General features: G+C 41.8%; 1 protein-coding gene across 2 annotated transcripts in view; it reads right to left on the bottom strand.

Moving 5' to 3' along the window:
• The window catches only part of ctnna2 (catenin (cadherin-associated protein), alpha 2), a 342,469-nt gene extending 321,511 nt beyond the window's left edge, over nt 1–20,958 (bottom strand). Inside the window, exons 1-2 of one of the 2 annotated variants that reach the window (XM_058384690.1) lie at nt 20,644–20,958; nt 6,125–6,231 (exon numbers count right to left, since the gene is read on the bottom strand). In XM_058384690.1, coding sequence (XP_058240673.1) covers nt 6,125–6,226 — 102 coding nt within the window. In that variant the 5' untranslated portion in view covers nt 6,227–6,231; nt 20,644–20,958. The remainder of the gene's footprint in view (nt 1–6,124; nt 6,232–20,643) is intronic. The other variant, XM_058384689.1, reaches the window with a different exon arrangement.
• Between the last annotated feature and the right edge of the window lie 3,124 nt (nt 20,959–24,082).

The following is a 24,082-nucleotide window of genomic DNA, read 5'->3' as shown; positions in this document are numbered from 1 at the left end:
ACACACACTCACACACACTCACACACACACACTCAGCTCTCTACACGTCACATGTGCATTACATCACAGCTGTGTACATCACTCAGCCTCAAGCACTGTCTTTATTTTATTATTACAGTCTGATGCATCTGTGTGTGTGTGTGTGTGTGTGTGTGTGTGTGTGTGTGTGTGTGTAAAGAAGTGTGCACAGATCTTCCTCATCCCTCTGAGAGCTCCAGGCACAGCTGAGACTACAGTACACACACACACACACACACACACACACACACACAGTGTATATGAGTAACGCCTGCTGATGCAGGGCTGTGAATATATTTCCGTCATTCAGAGAGAAAAACAACAGCATTTAAACTTCACTCAACTGAAAGCTTTTATCTCTTGACATTTACCTCCGAGCTGCATTAACTTCCACTCTCTCTCTCTCTCTCTCTCTCTCTCTCTGTCAGCTTTTTGTTCTGTGTCATTCTTTTTGTTTGTTTGATTTTCACATCACATTTTTTTATTTTCCTTAATATTATTTTTCTTTCTTTCTTTCTTTCTTTCTTTCTTTCTTTCTTTCTTTCTTTCTTTCTTTCTTTCTTTCTTTCTTTCTTTCTTTCTTTCTTTCTTTCTTTCTTTCTTTCTTTCTTTCTTTCGTTTGTTCATTCGTTCTAACACACTGTAAGTAATCTCCATTACAGCCTGAGTTCCTCAGCGCTCCTCTGCCCGAGTCTGAGAGTCCGAGTGTTTGACCCGGTCATGCTGAGGTGGACCTTCTTAACATCCCCATTCACGACCCTGAAGCTCTAGAAGCTCCGCCCACATGTCCACTTTTTACCTCGGTGTTAAATCTGTGAGCACGGACACTGACGCTGACAGACACTGATGTGTTTTCACCAGAATATTTACATCTGTGTTTCGCCTGAAACACTCAATTATTGGTTGCGTTAGAAATGGCCATTAATCAAACTGACTGCATAAATTTACCACATGACAGAGATGAAGAGGAGGATCATGAGGAAGAGGATCTTGAGGAGGAGAAGGAGGAGGATCAGGAGGTAGAGGATCAGGAGAAGGAGCATGAGGAGGAAGAGGATCTTGAGGAGGAGTAGAAGAAGGAGAAGGATCAGGAGGAAGAGGATCTTGAGGAGGAGAAGGAGGAGGATCAGGAGGAAGAGGATCAGGAGAAGGAGGATTGGGAGAAAAAGTATCAGGAGGAGGAAGATGACAAGAAGGAGGAGAAGGATCAGGAGGAATGATGATCAAGAAGAGGAGAAGTAGGAGGATGATCAGGAGAAGGAGGATCAGGAGGAGGATCTGGAGGAAGAGGATCAAGAGAAGGAGGAGAGGAATCAGGAGGAAGAAGATCAAAAGAAGGAGAAAGGTGAGGAGAAGAAGATGGAGAAGAATCAGGAGGATAAGGATCAGGAGGAGGAGAAGGAGGAGCATGATCAGAAAGAAGATGATCAGAAGCAGAAAGAAGAACAGCAAAGTGAATGATCAGGAGGAGGAAAAGAAGGGGGAGGATCAGGAGCAGGAAGAAGACCAGCAAAGGGGAGGATCAGGAGGAGGAGGAGGAGAAGAAGGAAAAGAAAGAAGAGTATCAGGAGCAAGAAGAAGACCAGAAAAGGGGAGAATTCAGGAGGAGAAGAAGAAAGAGGAGGATCAGGAGCAGGAAGAAGATTAGCAAAAAGGAGGATCAGGAAAAGGAGAAGAAGGAGGAGGATCAGGAGCAGGAAGAGGATTAGGAGGATCAGAAGAAGAAGGAGGATGATCAGGAGAAAAAAGAAGACCAGCAAAGGGGAGGATCAGGAGCAGGAGAAGAAGGAGGAGGAGCAGGAGCAGGAAGAGGACCAGCAAAAAGGAGGATCAGGAGGAGGAGGATCAGGAGCAGGAAGGGGATTAGGAGGATCAGGAGAAGAAGGAAGAGGAGGAGCAGGAAGAGGATCAGGAGGATCATTAAGAGGATCAAAAGGATCAGGAGGAGGAAGAGGATCAAAAGGAGGATAAGAAAGAGGAGGATCAGGGGATCTCAACTACAAGCAATAGTTCTGTCTATAGTGGGGTTCTTTTGTCTAAAGCTCAAAACTAAACCCAGAATACTCCAGCCATCACGTTGTATCACTACATGGTTGCTGATCTCAGATCTTTCTTCTGAAGCATGTGTTCTCAGATCAGCGTCTCGTCTCTGTATGTGCTTCGCTTACTTTAGCACCATCAATAACACTTTAAAAGCCAATTTGTTTCTGTTTTGTTTTTTTCCTGAGCCACATATTGCCCACACAGGAACCCTGCTAAAAACACAACCCGAGTGTCACAAGATGATTAGTGGATGTTGCTAGTTCTTTAAGTCGGGATGCTTCAATTAGTCCTGACTCCTACTGCTTCATCCTAAAGTCCAAATGGAGAAGAACAGCACCAGCGGGACCAGGAAGAGCCGGCGGAGGAAATGCTGATGTCTCCTCTTTTAAGAAGAAATGATTTTCTCTCAGGTCCCCAGTGGAGCACTTCACCTAACAAGGAACGTTATTACACACTTTTTGTGCAGTCTTGTGATCCGAGCAAGCCGAGCATGCTGTTTTAACTAAAACTATGCACTGATATATGAAATAAAATTGCTCGGGCCCAAATTTGCTACCGCTAGCTTCAAAAATAGACTGAGCTGATGAGGTAAAAGCTGGTTCTATAGGAGCAACCTGTAATTCATTGGATTTTATTAAAGACCACCAAATATACACTCTAAGCAAACGGGCGGATCCTTCAAGCTCTTGGCTCAGAACATACTTTCCTCTCAGCCCAGTGTGATGGTCTGGCTTCATGTGGAAGGAAGCACGTATTAGCCTTCACACTTCCTGCTTGGTTCTTGTGGTGTGGGAATTGGCAGATGGTCAAATCGGTTAGAAAATGAAAGTAGATGCTTCAAGCTTCTTCATACCTTTCCAGGGTTCTTCCAAGATTCCTCAGCTTCCTCCTTGGGACGTTTCATGTAAGCTTTAGCTTTATATCTTTAACAGTATCACTGGGTTCTATATTTTATATAATATTTATTATTATGAAATAATATTTCTGGCATTTGGCAGACAGTCTTATCCAGAGTGGCTTACAATTTATCAGAATTTTCTACCACTTGCTCAGGGATCCAGCAGTGGCAGCTTGATGGACCTGGCATTTGACATTCTGATTATTAGCCCAACATCGTAACCACTAAGCTAACCACATTCAGCACCAAACGCCCCTGGTTTTCTAACTCAAGGAAAGTAAAACATGACACTTTATTTTAAATATCTGTATTAATTCTCAAGTCTAGGCTATAAACCTTCAAAAGTACTGGGGCACTTTGACTTCTTTTTGCTTTTTTCTTTTGCAGTAAGTAATTAAAGCTTGACTTCCAGCTGTAGAAAAGATAATTGGAGAAGAAGAAGGTTCCTCTTGGCCAGAAAGCTGACCTCAACCCAATCTATCCATTCTGAGAAGTTCAGAGAAATGCCATTGGCTCCAGAAAGCTTTCCATAATGTTTTCTGAGGAACGCATTGAAAAGTTGACCGTTCGCATGAACAAAGTGCTTCTAGATGTAAGTAAGAGTTTAAACAGGGTTTCTTAAGTTCACGGCTGAAGCTAATCCTGGAGATTGTTGCACCATACCTGAACAGGTTCAGTGATATAAAGCACAACAATCCCCAATTACAGCAGCATGTGGTGGAGTGGGTCCACAGAGACCGGAAAGAAAGACGGAGTCATGGTGGATTCGACAGATGTTAACCCCGCTGTCCAATTTTGTCCAACAATGCAGAGCTAGCAAAAACTCTCAGGTACCTGAGGGAACTGTCGTCAGGAGAGCTGGCCTGTTTGTTGAGACACTATTTGAAATAAACCCTCGGTGGAGTCGGAAGTGTGGCGTGTATCACGCTTACAGTTTGTACCTCAAGAGAATCTTTCTGCAAATAATCCCAGAGCAGTGTTTTCCTGTTTAGATGAGATCCCACAGCTGGAACTGTTAAGAAGCTTTTGAGAGGCGTTTTTTTCCGAGTGGAGAGTATGTTGGAGAGATATTAAGAGACAGGGGAATTATTTCTGAAGCTTCTATATAAATGTGTTTTATTGAGACGAATGGCTTTCAGGAAATCTTTCATGGAGTCACAGAGCTTTTGGAAAAACCAGAGAGAGAGTCTCCAGTTCCAGCGGCGTTACAGTTTCTACACCACAGCTGATTATTTCCCTAATTACTGACTGCAATTAACCAATTAACCATTCCAATTAACCAATTAATCCATTTTTAGTTACAGTTTTGGTGTGTTGAAACAAACACATACACACAAACACATCTGCAGCTGCCTCTCTTTATCATGAAGCTGATAATAAATAAATGAACAAACAAATAAATAAATAAATAAATAAATAAATAAATACATTTTTATAACACAGTTATCTCTGACGCTGGAGACTCCTTCCATAAATCTTATATAATCATTTCCTCTCTCTCTGAAGTATTGACTGTACAAGCAGTTGTGAATGAGCTGTTACTATGGAAATGACAATGAAAGAAACGTCTTGTGACCCGGTCAGAATTGGAACATTTTTCCAGGGTTGTGAAAACCCAAATGATCATCAGAACCCATTCCCTGTCAGGCTAACCGGAGCGCCGCTCGATAACCTGAACGTTAAAGCCGCTGAAGATTTTAAGAGTAGCTGTTTATGAAGCGATAATTGCCCAGAGCATTAAAGTGAAGCAGTGAGTGAGATAGAAAGAGAGAAAGAGAGGAATAAAGGAAAAAAAAAAAAAACGCCTCATTTAAAGCTCCTTGAAACAAAGTCAATCTCATTACTTCAGAAACGAAGCCATAAAAATCAATTCGCTCTGAACAGAGTCGTTTAGCCGAGCAGGGAAGATGGCCGACCCCTCGCTCTGTTTATCGGTGTGTTTGCTTTGTGCAGCTACATGCTTAGGAGCAATCCATTCCCACAGACGCTCATTAAACTGAAAAACCGTCAAGTCTCGAGTGAAGCTGCAGAAAACGGAACACTTACTGCATCGAAGCACAATGAAGAGTCAATAAGATTCCAAATAACAAGCTGGACCAGTCGTTTATCAAAAAGTGCATGTGATGTGGTCGATTCACAGAGATGGGGTTCGAACGTGAAGAAAACCTTGCCAAGTCCAATATAATGACAGAGCGATAAAAAAAAATGTATGTTCTCTTCATAAGGAATGTGTAAAAGAAAAATTCTGAGAGATGACAGCATCAGAAGTGTGAATCTACAGCATATATGAAGCGTCTCTTTAATATTTTATCATTTTAGATGGAGGAAGAGGATCAGGAGGAGGATCAGGAGGAGGATCAGGAAAAGGAGGAGGGAGATCAAGAGGAGGAGGAGGAGGAGGATCAGGAGGATGAAGAGGATCAGGAGGAGGATCAGGAGGAGGATCAGGAAAAGGAGGAGGGAGATCAAGAGGAGGAGGAGGATCAGGAGGAGGATCAGGAGAAGGATCAGCATCAGGAGAAGGAGGATCAAGAGAAGGAAGAGGATCAGGAAGAGGAGGAGAATCAGGAGAATAATTAGGAGGAGGATCAGGAGGAGGAGGATAAACAGAAGGAAGAGGATCTGGAGGAGGATAAGGAAGAGGAGGAGAATCAGGAGAATAATCAGGAGGAGGAGGATAAAAAAGATGAGGAGGATCAGGAGAAGGATCGGGAGGAGAAGGATTGGGAGGATTATCAGAAGAAGGATCAGAATTAGGAGAAGAGATCTGGGGAAGAAAGAGAATCAGGAGAAGAATCAGAAGGAGGATCAGGAGGAGGAGGATGATAAAGAGTAGGAGGAGGAGGATCAGGAGGGGGAGGTGGAATGAACCTAAGCCCATCATGACACTTTAATTATATTTATAACTTTGTGAGCTGAGCAGCAGAGCTCTTTTGTAGCTCTGACTGATAAACAACATACTGTTTCGTTTTCTTGTTAAACAAACAAAAACAGACGAGGGAACACGTTTGAGACGTACCGGAGACAGATGTTTCGTTACAAACAAGTGGAAAGGAAACACGTTACGAGACACCACACGATTCGTTTAAATCGTCCGACTTTATAGCCATCGTGCTGCGATTCCAGATATCTCAGCATTATAACAGAGTGAATGTAAATCCCTACCTGTGTGACCAGCGGCTCCAGCAGCCTCTCCACAGTCAGGGTGCGGATCTCCAGACTCTTCGGGTCCCATTTCAGCAGGATGGGGGATGTAGCGCTTGTCATGATTACTGTGAATAATAAAAATAGGAAAAAAAATTAAGATGAACATGATGAGAGATGATGAGTGACTATGTAACATCAATTAGGAGAAATAAATATTTTATTTCTTACAAGCTATAACACAACAGGTTTGATATGATTCTCCTGACTATCATATATCACCCAGCGCTGCTTCATTGCACAGGCAGATGCTCCTGGACGTTAAGCTTCACACACAGCAAAACTGAGACGATGAAGATGATGAAGACGTGAAGGATTAAGGCGCTTGTCTAAATGTGTGTGTTTCAGACAGAGTGTTTATACTCTACAGCCGCTCTTGGAGAGCTACTGATTCGGATAAAGGCTGCTGATTCGTTTTAATGTGACTGAACTAATTCCTTTTAACACAATTCTGCTGACTCGTTTTAACATGACTCAGCTGATTTGTTTTAACACGACTCAGCTGATTCAGTTTATTGTGACTCAGCTGATTTGTTTATTGTGACTCAGCTGATTCGGTTTAATGCAACTCAGCTGATTCAGTTTATTGTGACTCAGTTGATTTGTTTATTGTGACTCAGCTGATTCAGTTTAATGCGACTCAGCTGATTCAGTTTCATGTGACTCAGCTGTTTCATTTAATGCAACTCAGTTGATTCGGTTTATTGTGACTCAGCTGATTTGTTTATTGTGACTCAGCTGATTCAGTTTATTGTGACTCAGTTGATTTGTTTATTGTGACTCAGCTGATTCAGTTTAATGCGACTCAGCTGATTCAGTTTCATGTGACTCAGCTGTTTCATTTAATGCAACTCAGTTGATTCGGTTTATTGTGACTCAACTGATTTGTTTATTGTGACTCAGCTGATTCGGTTTAATGTGACTGAACTAATTCCTTTTAACACAATTCTGCTGACTCGTTTTAACATGACTCAGCTGATTCGGATTAATGAAACTGAGCTGATTCATTTTAATGCGACTCGGCTATTTCGGTTTAATGCAACTCAGTTGATTCAGTTTAATGCATTTCAGCTGATTTGGTTTAATGCGACTCAGCTGATTTATTTCAACACGACTCAGCTAATTCATTGAATGCAACTCAACTGATCCAGTTTAATGTGACACAGGTGATTTGTTTATTGTGATTTTAATGTGATTTAGTTGATTTGTTTTAACGCGACTCAGCTGATTCGTTTATTGTGACTCAGGTGATTCGGTTTAATGCATTTCAGCTGATTTGGTTTAATGCGACTCAGCTGATTTATTTCAACACGACTCAGCGGATTCGTTTATTGTGACTCAGCTGATTCAGTTTAATGCGATTCAACTCATTCATTTTAATACAACTCAGCTGATCAGTTTCGGTGCGATTCGGTTCTTTCATTTTTCATTTCTGCTTTGTCATTTATTAATATCCTGATAAAATATGCCACGGGACACTTTACTGAAACACACTGTGGGGAATGTGATTTTTTTTCTATATAATGACCGTATGAACGGTCATGGAAGCAGCTGATTTGACAGATTTTGTCAGATTTCCATTCCATCCATTTCCATGTTCATTTTTTTTTAGCATCATCAAACTCATCGGAACTTCTTCTTTAATCAGACACTACTGTATTGGAGATTTCCAGTATTGTGCCCTGATATTAATCACCACACCCTCGTGTCTAGTCTCTAATTAATCATCACATAACCATTATAGTAATAATCCCAATTAACATACAGCTATGATTTAGGCATCAAGTCAGTGCTTATACAGAAGGTATCAGGACTGATAGGAATGTGTGTGTGTGTGTGTGTGTGTGATGTAGAATGATCAGTAGGAAAATAAATTGCGTAGAGGGACAGTACACACCCTAAACTTGTTTGTGTCTCTCTCTGTTTGTTTTTCTTTCTCACCATAAACACACACACATACACACACACACAGCACCATGACAAATGAACATTCCATCCAGCCCACTCTCAGTCCTTCGTAACATTCCAGTACAGTCAGTGTCAGCTCCGGACAATGGAGTGTAAAATAGCCAGTGTGTGATGATGGCTCTGACCATGATGATGGGGGGGGGTGATATTGCCATGACAACGTTACATAGTTATAACAACATGCTAACGGTAGGGATGAAATTTTCTAAACATGAGAAAGGAGAAAGGATCGCTATATGACATGCAATTTTGCACACCCATGTTACCAGACCACCCCTATCAAAGGAGAAAATGGTTCAGTCCGGTTCTGTTGATTAAATAACAAAACCTAAGCTTATATTGAGTTATTTAATAAAGAAGAAGAAGAAGAAGAAGAAGAAGAAGTGGAGAGAACGAGAGAGGAAAATAAAGCTACAGTAGAGCTGACAACTTCTGACTAATGTGTTTGTTGTTATTTTAGAATAAAGTGAGAGAGTTTGTTCTCTCTAGCGTGAGTAAAGTGTAACGGTCAGCGGTCCGTGTTCACAGCTAGGTCTGTTGAGCGCGTGGATGCAGCGGGCCAATCAGAGATGATAAAGTTGATTAGAATCCTCTCAATACGGCTCGAGGTTTCATTCAGCATGTGAGATCTGAGCGCTCGCGAAGCCTCCCATTATAAATCAACTATTTTAAATAATGCACCTCAAGTGTTACACTGCAGCACCTCATCAGATCATATTCATTCATTTCTTTCTTTCTTTCTTTCTTTCTTTCTTTCTTTCTTTCTTTCTTTCTTTCTTTCTTTCTCTCAAATGAGAACAAAGCAAGTATTTTTGTTTAGTTTGTTTAGAAAGAAGGAGAGTGTGTGCTGGAGATGTTTTAAAAAGTGTAGACAGACAGACAGACAGACAGACAGAAACACAAACAGACTGACACACAGACAGACAGACAGACAGACAGACAGGCAGACAGACAGACAGACAGACAGAAAGAAAGAAAGACAGACAGACAGACAGACAGACAGACAGACAGACAGACAGATAGATAGATAGATAGATAGATAGATAGATAGATAGATAGATAGATAGATAGATAGATAGATAGATAGATAGATCCTGTTCCTAATGGTCTCCCTCACTCTTCCTCACTCGTCTGGTGTTAAAGAACAGGAGAAATGTCTCAGTATTGTTTTCAGTAGATGAATGCAGCTCCTCCAGCAGCAGGCTCGGGTTCTCAGGTTTGGGTTTCAGCAGAATAAAAATCGGAACGCTGCAGACAATCGAATTATTCCCGCCTGTAATTACTGCTCCGGTTCAAACGGATGAAAAGTCTGACTCAATTATTTCTCCGGGAAAAATAAGTCATCAACCAGCGGGAGAAAATAATCCGGGATTTATTCACGATGACTGGAATTAAACATCAACAAACAGAGGACTGCGAGCTAGCAGGATGTGGCTCCACCCACTGGGAGACCGTGCGGGTAACTAATCAATCACACTGCTGTTAGAGGAAAATCATCATCAACTGAGAGTCAAGAAATAAACAACTGTTAAAGAAACAAAGTACACAGGAAAAGTAACAAGAAAGAAAGATGGAGAACAGAAACAGGGGGAAAAACATAAAAAGCTAAAAAGCAAGAATAAAATGAAGACTCTGACACTGGAGACTCCTCCCACACGTCTTACATCAACTTCATAAACTCCTCCCACACGTCTTACATCAACTTCATAAACTCCTCCCACACGTCTTACATCAACTTCATAAACTCCTCCCACACGTCTTACATCAACTTCATAAACTCCTCCCACACATCTTACATCAACTTCATAAACTCCTCCCACACGTCTTACATCAACTTCATAAACTCCTCCCACACATCTTACATCAACTTCATAAACTCCTCCTACATGTCTTACATCAACTTCATAAACTCCTCCTACATGTCTTACATCAACTACATAAACTCCTCCTACATGTCTTACATCAACTTCATAAACTCCTCCCACACATCTTACATCAACTACATAAACTCCTCCCACACATCTTACATCAACTTCATAAACTCCTGTAGGAAGGAATGTAGAAAGGTGAGTAGGGAATGTAGAAAGGTGATACAGGAAAGTAGAAAGGTGAGACAGGAATGTAGAAAGGTGAGGCAGGAAAGTAGAAAGGTGAGGCAGGAATGTAGGAAAGTGATACAGGAATGTAGAAAGGTGATACAGGAATGTAGAAAGGTGAGGCAGGAATGTAGGAAAGTGATACAGGAATGTAGAAAGGTGATACAGGAATGTAGAAAGGTGAGGCAGGAATGTAGGAAAGTGATACAGGAATGTAGAAAGGTGATACAGGAAAGTAGAAAGGTGAGACAGGAATGTAGAAAGGTGAGGCAGGAAAGTAGAAAGGTGAGGCAGGAATGTAGGAAAGTGATACAGGAATGTAGAAAGGTGATACAGGAATGTAGAAAGGTGAGGCAGGAATGTAGGAAAGTGATACAGGAATGTAGAAAGGTGATACAGGAATGTAGAAAGGTGAGGCAGGAATGTAGGAAAGTGATACAGGAATGTAGAAAGGTGATACAGGAAAGTAGAAAGGTGAGACAGGAATGAAGAAAGGTGAGGCAGGAATGTAGGAAAGTGATACAGGAATGTAGAAAGGTGATACAGGAAAGTAGAAAGGTGAGACAGGAATGTAGGAAAGTGATACAGGAATGTAGAAAGGTGAGGCAGGAATGTAGGAAAGTGATACAGGAATGTAGAAAGGTGATACAGGAAAGTAGAAAGGTGAGACAGGAATGTAGAAAGGTGAGACAGGAATGTAGGAAAGTGATGCAGGAATGTAGGAAAGTGATACAGGAAAGTAGAAAGGTGAGACAGGAATGTAGGAAAGTGATACAGGAAAGTAGGAAAGTGATACAGGAATGTAGAAAGGTGATACAGGAAAGTAGAAAGGTGAGACAGGAATGTAGAAAGGTGAGACAGGAATGTAGGAAAGTGATGCAGGAATGTAGGAAAGTGATACAGGAAAGTAGAAAGGTGAGACAGGAATGTAGGAAAGTGATGCAGGAATGTAGGAAAGTGATACAGGAAAGTAGAAAGGTGAAACAGGAAAGTAGAAAGGTGATACAGGAATGTAGAAAGGTGAGACAGGAATGTAGGAAAGTGATGCAGGAATGTAGGAAAGTGATACAGGAAAGTAGAAAGGTGAGACAGGAATGTAGGAAAGTGATACAGGAAAGTAGGAAAGTGATACAGGAATGTAGAAAGGTGATACAGGAAAGTAGAAAGGTGAGACAGGAATGTAGAAAGGTGAGACAGGAATGTAGGAAAGTGATGCAGGAATGTAGGAAAGTGATACAGGAAAGTAGAAAGGTGAGACAGGAATGTAGGAAAGTGATGCAGGAATGTAGGAAAGTGATACAGGAAAGTAGAAAGGTGAAACAGGAAAGTAGAAAGGTGATACAGGAATGTAGAAAGGTGAGACAGGAATGTAGGAAAGTGATGCAGGAATGTAGGAAAGTGATACAGGAAAGTAGAAAGGTGAGACAGGAATGTAGGAAAGTGATGCAGGAATGTAGGAAAGTGATACAGGAAAGTAGAAAGGTGAGACAGGAAAGTAGAAAGGTGAGTAGGGAATGTAGAAAGGTGAGGCAGGAAAGTAGAAAGGTGAGGCAGGAATGTAGGAAAGTGATACAGGAATGTAGAAAGGTGAGGCAGGAATGTAGGAAAGTGATACAGGAATGTAGAAAGGTGATACAGGAAAGTAGAAAGGTGAGACAGGAATGAAGAAAGGTGAGGCAGGAATGTAGGAAAGTGATACAGGAATGTAGAAAGGTGATACAGGAAAGTAGAAAGGTGAGACAGGAATGTAGGAAAGTGATACAGGAATGTAGAAAGGTGAGGCAGGAATGTAGGAAAGTGATACAGGAATGTAGAAAGGTGATACAGGAAAGTAGAAAGGTGAGACAGGAATGTAGAAAGGTGAGACAGGAATGTAGGAAAGTGATGCAGGAATGTAGGAAAGTGATACAGGAAAGTAGAAAGGTGAGACAGGAATGTAGGAAAGTGATACAGGAAAGTAGGAAAGTGATACAGGAATGTAGAAAGGTGATACAGGAAAGTAGAAAGGTGAGACAGGAATGTAGAAAGGTGAGACAGGAATGTAGGAAAGTGATGCAGGAATGTAGGAAAGTGATACAGGAAAGTAGAAAGGTGAGACAGGAATGTAGGAAAGTGATGCAGGAATGTAGGAAAGTGATACAGGAAAGTAGAAAGGTGAAACAGGAAAGTAGAAAGGTGATACAGGAATGTAGAAAGGTGAGACAGGAATGTAGGAAAGTGATGCAGGAATGTAGGAAAGTGATACAGGAAAGTAGAAAGGTGAGACAGGAATGTAGGAAAGTGATACAGGAAAGTAGGAAAGTGATACAGGAATGTAGAAAGGTGATACAGGAAAGTAGAAAGGTGAGACAGGAATGTAGAAAGGTGAGACAGGAATGTAGGAAAGTGATGCAGGAATGTAGGAAAGTGATACAGGAAAGTAGAAAGGTGAGACAGGAATGTAGGAAAGTGATGCAGGAATGTAGGAAAGTGATACAGGAAAGTAGAAAGGTGAAACAGGAAAGTAGAAAGGTGATACAGGAATGTAGAAAGGTGAGACAGGAATGTAGGAAAGTGATGCAGGAATGTAGGAAAGTGATACAGGAAAGTAGAAAGGTGAGACAGGAATGTAGGAAAGTGATGCAGGAATGTAGGAAAGTGATACAGGAAAGTAGAAAGGTGAGACAGGAAAGTAGAAAGGTGAGTAGGGAATGTAGAAAGGTGAGGCAGGAAAGTAGAAAGGTGAGGCAGGAATGTAGGAAAGTGATACAGGAATGTAGAAAGGTGAGGCAGGAATGTAGGAAAGTGATACAGGAATGTAGAAAGGTGATACAGGAAAGTAGAAAGGTGAGACAGGAATGAAGAAAGGTGAGGCAGGAATGTAGGAAAGTGATACAGGAATGTAGAAAGGTGATACAGGAAAGTAGAAAGGTGAGACAGGAATGTAGGAAAGTGATACAGGAATGTAGAAAGGTGAGGCAGGAATGTAGGAAAGTGATACAGGAATGTAGAAAGGTGATACAGGAAAGTAGAAAGGTGAGACAGGAATGTAGAAAGGTGAGACAGGAATGTAGGAAAGTGATACAGGAAAGTAGAAAGGTGAGACAGGAATGTAGAAAGGTGATACAGGAATGTAGGAAAGTGATACAGGAAAGTAGGAAAGTGATACAGGAATGTAGAAAGGTGATACAGGAAAGTAGAAAGGTGAGACAGGAATGTAGAAAGGTGAGACAGGAAGGTAGGAAAGTGATGCAGGAATGTAGGAAAGTGATACAGGAAAGTAGAAAGGTGAGACAGGAATGTAGGAAAGTGATGCAGGAATGTAGGAAAGTGATACAGGAAAGTAGAAAGGTGAAACAGGAAAGTAGAAAGGTGATACAGGAATGTAGAAAGGTGAGACAGGAATGTAGGAAAGTGATGCAGGAATGTAGGAAAGTGATACAGGAAAGTAGAAAGGTGAGACAGGAATGTAGGAAAGTGATGCAGGAATGTAGGAAAGTGATACAGGAAAGTAGAAAGGTGAGACAGGAAAGTAGAAAGGTGATACAGGAATGTAGAAAGGTGAGACAGGAATGTAGGAAAGTGATGCAGGAATGTAGGAAAGTGATACAGGAAAGTAGAAAGGTGAGACAGGAATGTAGAAAGGTGAGGCAGGAATGTAGGAAAGTGATACAGGAATGTAGAAATGTGATACAGGAAAGTAGAAAGGTGAGAAAGGAATGTAGAAAGGTGATACAGGAATGTAGAAATGTGAGATGGGAATGTAGAAAGGTGATGCAGGAATATAGGAAGGTGATACAGGAATGTAGAAAGGTGATGCAGGAATATAGGAAGGTGATACAGGAATGTAGAAAGGTGATGCAGGAATATAGGAAGGTGATACAGGAATGTAGAAATGTGATACAGGAAAGTAGAAAGGTGAGAAAGGAATGTAGAAAGGTGATACAGGAATGTAGAAATGTGAGATGGGAATGTAGAAAGGTGATGCAGGAATATAGGAAGGTGATACAGGAATGTAGAAAGGTGATGCAGGAATATAGGAAGGTGATACAGGAATGTAGAAAGGTGATGCAGGAATATAGGAAGGTGATACAGGAATGTAGAAAGGTGAGACTGGAATGTAAAATGGTGAGACTGGAATTTGAGAGGTGATACAGGAACACAGAACGATGAGAAACGTGAGGTGGGATTTTTACGCCCGGTTATTGGCTTAAATATAGCTGTTTGTTTTTCTAATTATACCAGCAGTGTGAATCCCAACACATGACCACTCGTGTTGCCCTGACAACGTGGTAATAAGTGTGATGGCGGTCTTCCAAAATAAACATAAATAAATATATATCGTGTTTATGGTGCAGCTCTGTTAGAGAGGAGAAGCTCAGCTGCAGTCTCCACAGCTGTAGTGGTGAAGAGATCACTTCACCAGATGAAAATGATGGACAGGTCAGGGGTCAGGGGTCAAGGGTCACACCCTGAGTGGGCTACTTTCTGGCATTTTGTGGAAACTAAAAGTGTCTGAAATGTAAAAGTGAGCTTTCCAGATGATCCATGAAGCACCTCAGGTCTCCTCCTCTGCTTCTGTTCTCTCTCTCCACACTCTGGATCCATCCCCTCACCCACTCTATTGTCTAATCTGTCTCTCCATCTTTCTCTGCTCTATTCTCTCCCTCTGTGTCATTGTTCTGTTCAGCTGCTGTCTATCTGTCCATCTGTCTGTCTCCCCCTCAGACTCCCACTGTGTGGAGACTCACACCTTCTTGTTCCCTCCATCCCTCCTGCTCTGTCTCGGGGATTATTCGGGAATTTGCTGATCGTTCTCCTCCTGATGCTTTAATGAGAAGTTTCACTGAAATTCACTTCACTGATCTCCGACCTCATCACGTCACGTCACATCACACGTCTCCACGCGCTCGGTGGAGATAAACACAGATTCCTCCAACACTGACAACCACACAGAGCTCCAGAGTACTCCCACAGGATGGAGTGAAGATCCTGATGTCTGCACTTTCACACACCAGAAAAGGAAGGAGTTCACACACACAGATACACACACACACATATAGACACACAGATACACACACACATAGACACACAGATACACACACACATAGACACACAGATACACACACACACATAGACACACAGATACACACACACATAGACACACAGATACACACACACACATAGACACACAGATACACACACACACATAGACACACAGATACACACACACATAGACACACAGATACACACACACACATAGACACACAGATACACACACACATAGACACACAGATACACACACACACACATAGACAGACAGATACACACACACACATAGACACACAGATACACACACACACACATAGACAGACAGATACACACACACACACACAGACACACAGATACACACACACATAGACACACAGATACACACACACACACACACATAGACAGACAGATACACACACACATAGACACACAGATACACACACACACACACACACATAGACAGACAGATACACACACACATAGACACACAGATACACACACACACACATAGACAGACAGATACACACACACACACAGACACACAGATACACACACACATAGACACACAGATACACACACACACACACACATAGACAGACAGATACACACACACATAGACACACAGATACACACACACACACACACACATAGACAGACAGATACACACACACATAGACACACAGATACACACACACACACATAGACAGACAGATACACACACACACACAGACACACAGATACACACACACATAGACACACAGATACACACACACACACACACATAGACACACAGATACACACACACATAGACACACAGATACACACACACACACATAGACAGACAGATACACACACACACATAGACAGACAGATACACACACACACATAGACACACAGATACACACACACACACATAGACAGACAGATACACACACACACACACAGACACACAGATACACACACACATAGACACACAGATACACACACACACACACACATAGACAGACAGATACACACACATAAATAGACAGACAGATACACACACACACACATAGACAGACAGATACACACACACACACACATAATCAGACAGATACACACACACATAGACACACAGATACACACACATAGCCAGACAGATACACATACACACAGACACACAAATACACACACACATGGACAGACAGATACACACACACACATACAGACACACAGATACACACACACATAATCAAACAGATACACACACACACATAGACAGACAGATACATACACACATAATCAGACAGATACACACACACATAGACAGACAGATACACAGACAGATACACAGACAGACACACAGACAGACAGATACACAGACAGACACACATACAGATTCACAGACAGACACACAGACAGACACACAGAGAGACAGACACACAGACAGCCACACAGAGACACAGATACAGACAGACACACAGACAGATTCACAGACAGACACACAGAGAGACAGACACACAGACAGCCACACAGAGACACAGATACAGACAGACACACAGACAGATTCACAGACAGACAGACACACAGACAGACAGATACACAGAAAGACAGACAGACAGACACACAGAGAGACAGACACACAGACAGCCACACAGAGACACACAGACAGACACACAGACAGATTCACAGACAGACAGAAAGATTAGATAGATAGATAGATAGATAGATAGATAGATAGATAGATAGATAGATAGATAGATAGATAGATAGATAGATAGATAGATAGATAGATAGAAATAATCAGAATAAGAATGAAACAAAGATAAACAAAGATTACTCTTTGTGTGTGTGTGTGTGTGTTCAGTACACTGTGTGTGTGTGTGTGTGTTCAGTACACTGTGTGTGTGTGTGTGTTCAGTACACTGTGTGTGTGTGTGTGTGTGTTCAGTACACTGTGTGTGTGTGTGTGTGTTCAGTACACTGTGTGTGTGTGTGTGTGTGTTCAGTACACTGTGTGTGTGTGTGTGTGTTCAGTACACTGTGTGTGTGTGTGTGTGTGTTATCTGGTGACATGTTGCTGTACACTGTGTGTGTGTGTGTGTGTGTGTGTGTGTTACCTGGTGACATGTTGCTGTACACTGTGTGTGTGTGTGTGTGTGTGTGTGTGTGTGTGTGTGTGTGTGTTCAGTACACTGTGTGTGTGTGTGTGTGTTCAGTACACTGTGTGTGTGTGTGTGTTCAGTACACTGTGTGTGTGTTCAGTACACTGTGTGTGTGTGTGTGTGTGTTACCTGGTGACATGTTGCTGTACACTGTGTGTGTGTGTGTGTGTGTGTTACCTGGTGACATGTTGCTGTACACTGTGTGTGTGTGTGTGTGTGTGTGTTATCTGGTGACATGTTGCTGTACACTGTGTGTGTGTGTGTTACCTGGTGACATGTTGCTGTACACTGTGTGTGTGTGTGTGTGTGTGTTACCTGGTGACATGTTGCTGTACACTGTGTGTGTGTGTGTGTGTTATCTGGTGACATGTTGCTGTACACTGTGTGTGTGTGTGTGTGTGTGTGTGTGTGTGTGTGTGTGTGTGTGTGTGTGTGTGTGTTATCTGGTGACATGTTGCTGTACACTGTGTGTGTGTGTGTGTGTGTGTTCAGTACACTGTGTGTGTGTGTGTTCAGTACACTGTGTGTGTGTGTGTTCAGTACACTGTGTGTGTGTGTGTGTGTGTGTTCAGTACACTGTGTGTGTGTGTGTGTTCAGTACACTGTGTGTGTGTGTGTGTGTGTTACCTGGTGACATGTTGCTGTACACTGTGTGTGTGTGTGTGTGTGTGTGTGTGTGTGTTATCTGGTGACATGTTGCTGTACACTGTGTGTGTGTGTGTGTGTGTGTGTGTGTGTGTGTGTTCAGTACACTGTGTGTGTGTTCAGTACACTGTGTGTGTGTTCAGTACACTGTGTGTGTGTGTGTGTTCAGTACACTGTGTGTGTGTGTGTGTGTTCAGTACACTGTGTGTGTGTTCAGTACACTGTGTGTGTGTTCAGTACACTGTGTGTGTGTGTGTGTTCAGTACACTGTGTGTGTGTGTGTGTGTGTGTGTTCAGTACACTGTGTGTGTGTGTGTTCAGTACACTGTGTGTGTGTGTGTGTGTTCAGTACACTGTGTGTGTGTTCAGTACACTGTGTGTGTTTCTTTAGTCACTAAGCTGCACTCTGAGTTCTGCTCTCTGAAAGTTATTCCTAATTCCAGGCTGTTTGTGTTGGTGTGCAGAGTCCCAGGCTCTGACCTGGAGACACCATGACGACCGGGGAGACAGACTGACCAAACAACCAGTGCAGGGCAGGGTGAGTCTCTCTCTCTCTCTCACACACACACACACAGAGGAGGGGAAAGTCAGTGTGTATCAGACCACAGCGGGGCACAGAGACGATGAGTGGTGCTGGGAAACATATTAGGAGTGGGTGGCGGTTTTAGTCCTTTAAACTGTTCAGAAATAAACTTATCTTCATTTAATGTAATAAAACATCCGTGTTTCACAACAACAACAACAACAACAACAAGCTCATTCGCACGAGGTTTCCGTGCTGAAACGTCCGAGGGTCGAGTTTTAAGCATACGATTAGCCAAGACACAACGAGCTAATAATTTGGGTTTAAAATAAAATGTTTGAGTCTATAATAAGTCTAACACGAGTAATATCAGTGCAGATGAAATATTCTGGAACATAATGAAAACTAAAGAGAGAGAGAATTTCTTCTTCTCGTGATCTTTAGGAAAATACAGATAGCAGATTGAACATGTGACTGATGGAATATACCAACTATTTCACGGGGAGGGGAGAATGTCTTCATGTGACAAGATACACAGATAATATAGCTGACTTGCGGAATAAAAGAGGTTTCGAGCATTGTTTAGCGATTAGATTTGAAGCTAAAGTGAAGTTAACCGACGATCCGTTGACAATAAACAACAAATTAACTTCAAGTCATTTCTGCTGACACTGGAGACTCCTTCCATACAGGTTAGATAAACATCTCCTTACTCCAAGAATATCACACCATCACACGTGTGTTTTTTCTTTGTGGAACCACACAAGCCCATGTGAAGGAGGCGTTACCATAGAAACTGTATCGTGTATGTATAAAATAAAAGCGTTAAAATAAAAAACAAGACGATCGAATAAACGTTAGCGATAGCTACAGGACGTAGTGTTTATTTGGTTTTCACCGCTTGTTACTTAGCAACTACGAATAAAAAAAAAACAAATCTGATATGAAAGCTGACCCCAGCTACAGTTCTGTCCTACATGAGCATCCAGAGTCTCCTGATAAAAGAGGAAATCTTTCCACCTCTCCATCTAGCGAGGACTGAACTCTTCCGAGTCTCTCTCTCTCTCCTGCTTGTTTGCTCTCTGCTGCTGTGTAACACAACCAACCTGGGAAAAAAAAGTTTCAGCTGCTAAATCTGGTCTGTGGCGTGTCACATCGTCCGGATTCCTCGTCCCGGCTCCGGTTACCACGGCACACAGCCGTGAAATTCCCGTGTGGGAAAGAAGGGAGGAAGGATCTGCTGTAACGGGACACCACAGATGTAGCAGAGATGATATTTGATTTGATTTGGGGTGTGGGGTAATTTTACACACACACACACACACACTCTCTCACACGCGCACACACACATGCGCACGCACATATTCCTCTTGTCATGTGTTACAAACATTAATTACTTTGTTTCCAGGCGAACTCAATCCTGGTCCTTGAACTCTTGTAAGATACTAAACTAACTATACAAATTTTCACGTAGCCGTGGACAGGAAACAGAGTTATAAACGCAGCAGCAGCAGCAGCATCACCTTCCAGGATCAACACAATGATGTGTAGACAAAGGCGCGCGGGATATCAGAGAGAGGAGGCAGCGCGTGCAACCCGGATACGCATTACCGCATCATGCACAGCCGCATCACTGCATCTTCCTGTTCTGTTTGTTGCTTGTTGTTTTTCCTTTCGTTCTTTTTTTTTATTTTTAAATGATTATTGCTATTATTATTATGATAGTTATTCCGTAAACACGAGGGGAAAAAAAGCGGTCGCGTGCGCTGCATGGTTTGGCTTTTAGGTTAGCATGCGAGCTAGCAGGCTAACTTGTCAGGAGACTGAGGAGAGGATGGAGAGAGAGAGAGAGAGAGAGAGAGAGAGAGAGAGAGAAAGATTAGGATGGAGAGGGAGCTTGCACATGACGGAGCATCACCAAACGTCCATTGGCTCTTTTGCACACATAATAATAATAATAATAATAATAATAATAATAATCAATGTTCAACTCCAGAGTGTGTGTGTGTGTGTGTGTGAGAGAGAGAGAGAGAGAGAGAGAGACCCACGCCTAGCTCCAAGAGGATCCTTTACCTTCCGAGATGAGAGCGCGGTTATTCCGTTAGAAATAGACAGAAGACAGAAAGAAATAAATAATAAAAAAAATAAACACGCCTCCTGGGAAAAGCAACACACCGAGCGCCGGAACCCGAGAATAAAATCCTCCTCCTCCGGTAAGCTGCTGCTCTGGAAAGAAAACGAATCCACGCCGTTGTCGTTCTCCGGGAGGAAATGCTCTCTCTCTCTCTCTCTCTCACTCTGCTCGTGTCTCTGGTGCCGCTCCCTGCCAAATAATGACACCCTTCTACTGAAAAGCAGGTGCCGAGAGCGCGTGCACGGTGCGCGCGCTCACGATCGGGGGAAACTAAACCAGCACTAAGGCCGTGCGGAGATGAGGGAGGGGAGGGGAGGGGTGGGTTATCCTGGGGGTTTTGCGCATGCGCGGTGTGGCATCACAACGAGCGCATCCTACTGCGAGCCGGGAGCGACATCACTCCTGCCAAATAGTGAGAGAGAGAGAGAGAGAGAGAGAGAGAGAGAGAGAGAGATGCGCTGGAGCAGCGGCGTGTGGTAATTGGTGTGATTTTCTGAAAACTACATAAATAATTAAATAAACAAATAAATAAATAAATAAATAAATAAGTGCAGCCCAATAAAGTCGCTTTACAAAGAAAAACACTAGAAACATTTCCAAAAAAAAAAAAAATTTTACAACTAGAAATTTCTCCGATTTATAAAAAAGAAATTATATTTACAAAAGTTAAAACATAAAAATTAACAATAAATAATAAATAAACAAAACGGAAAAAATAAATGACATTAAAATCCTTATTAACAATCAACAAAAACTTTTCAGAATTAAAATAATCGATAAAAAAAATAAAAATGGCAGAAAGTTAGACAGAAAGTAACAAGTACAACAAAAACGTTTACACTGAAAAAAAAATAAGAAAAATAAAATTTGATAAACAAAAATCTATAACTCACATGCATGAAATATATTCCCCAATAAAAAAATAAATGAATAAATACATTTTTTAAATAAATAAATACTCACAGAAACTAAACATAAAGCAGATGTTTGTTTAATATATATATATATATATATATAGAGAGAGAGAGAGAGAGAGAGATTTTAACAAATATTTAAGTAAATATAAATATACTCTTTTATACTTTAATCTATGAATAGTTAAATAGTTAGCATTAATTAGCATCAATTTCTTTAATTTTCATTCGCTCTTGTCCTCCTCCCTCCTCTTTGTCCTCTCCCTCCCCTCCCTCCTCTACCTCCTCTTCCTCCTTACCCTCCTCTTTCTTGGATCCCTCCCCTCCCTCCTCTACCCCCTCTCCCTCCTCTTTTTCCTCTCCCTCTTCTCCCTTCTCTTGCTTTTCCCTGGAAATGTGTTCGAATTGCAAACAGCACTTAATATTAACAGGTGTGTGTTTATTTCCCACGCAGCTGAGTAAACACACACTCACACACACTCACACACACACACACACTTCTTTCATCGTTACAGTTACACACCCTCAGGCTTTTTTGCAGTAACAATATAATTACAGCAGCATCACATCATATTCATTGCAGCATTGTACACACACACACACACACACACACACACTCACACACACACGAACAGGAGGAGTACTGTTTATTTTTATTTAGTTTTTGGAACACTTGTCTAGTTGAAGCTTGAGATATTGAAATGTTTCTTCATGATCTTCTCTGTTCCTGACCTGAAGGTCCAGTTTTCAAAAAGATAAACTTTTTTTGAACTGATATTAATTTGCTATAAGAAGTAGACTGGACTGTAGCAGAGATCCTCTGAGCTGCACAGTTTAGTAAAAATCTGAAAAGTTCAGAGACGATATCGATGCTTTCCATCTGTCCAGGAAACACATTACAGGTCCACGTGAAGTCCAGCTGGATGCCACACCCCGGCTCGGAGTGATTACCTCACGAGCATGACATCATCCCGCGCGAGCCTCATAACTCTCTCTCCGCTGTGCCGTAACGTTCCCTGTGCAAGCTTTCGAATCACTTCATCTCCTCAGAGAAGAGAGAAATCGGAGTTCAAATCAGGTTCAGGAAAACTTTACTTTTTCTTATAAAAGATGACGAGGAGGTGAAGCTAATTTCCCACAGCACTTTGGATTCCCTTCACCAAACCTCAGCAGAGTTTTTACAGACACGCTCTCACTTCCAAGCACCAATGTAACCCTCAAAACTCTTCCAAACACTTCATTAAAGCAGCCGGAACACCGTGAGCTCACACTCCGCTCTTCCCAACCTGTACAGGAAGTCTAATGTTTCATGTTCGCATTGGTTTGTTCTGAAAGCCAGCTAAAAGGAAAGAATTAGCCGTGATTTGTTCTGAGCGGCTCTCAGTAGCAGCGAGTGACAGAAATGTGTAAAGAGGATGGAGTCAGACAGCAGATATGTGTGTGTGTGTGTATGAGAGAGAGAGACAGAGAGACAGAGAGAGAGAGAGAGAGAGAGAGAGAGAAAGTAACTGCAAATTAATGTCGGGTCAAGAAACAGCCATTAATGAACTTTAGAAAATAAATAAATAAATAAACGCTAACAATAATTTAAGAATAAAAATCAACAAATCTTCAGGTTCAGAGTAAAGTGTTACAGCGGGTTTTTGTACTCGCTAATGTAAAAAAAATGCAAGTTATGCAAAGCGCAGGAGATGAGCAGTAGGTGAAACGGATTCTTTACGGTTTCTGACCTTGCAGCGGATCTCAGCGATATAGGCCAGGGCTTATTATAGTCTGACAGATACACAGACGGTTAGAGTTAGCGGCCTGCATGCTGTTCTAAATGTTCTCTGTGGTCTGTGGGGAACATGCTGAGCTGCTCCTCTCTCTGCTGCATGCAGCCCATGTTTAATGCATGTTGTTGTTTTTTTCCCCCAACATACATGTAACGCTGCGTTTCTGATAAACTGGTTTTCATGCATATTACCTTGGCGTTTAACAGTCAGTCATAAGCACAGCCTTCATCCTCAAGCTCATCAGGTACTAATGACTAATCCCTGAATACTGAATCATCAGTACTGAAAAGTAACTCTTAAATACTAAATACTGGATACAGAATCCCATATCCTACATACTGTATCCTAGATACTGAAACCTGAATCCTACCTACTGAATCCTGGATACTGAATCTTGAATCCTGGATACTGTAGCCTAGACTCTGAAACCTGAATCCTAACTAATGAATCCTGGATCCAGAATCCTAAATCCTAACTATGATGATCAAAGTGTTAATGACTAATCCTTGAATACTGAATCATCACTACTGAATCCTGGATACTGAATCGTAACTCTTAAATACTGAATCCTGAATACTGAATCCTGGATACTGAAGTCTAAATGCTGAAACCTGAACCCTAACTACTAAATCTGAACTATTAAATCCTGAATCATGGATACTAAATCCTGGATACTGTATCGTATATAC

The sequence above is a fragment of the Hemibagrus wyckioides genome, linkage group LG29, assembly GCF_019097595.1.
Source record: "Hemibagrus wyckioides isolate EC202008001 linkage group LG29, SWU_Hwy_1.0, whole genome shotgun sequence".
Taxonomy (NCBI): domain Eukaryota; kingdom Metazoa; phylum Chordata; class Actinopteri; order Siluriformes; family Bagridae; genus Hemibagrus; species Hemibagrus wyckioides.
This window is presented reverse-complemented; position numbering and strand designations above follow the sequence as displayed.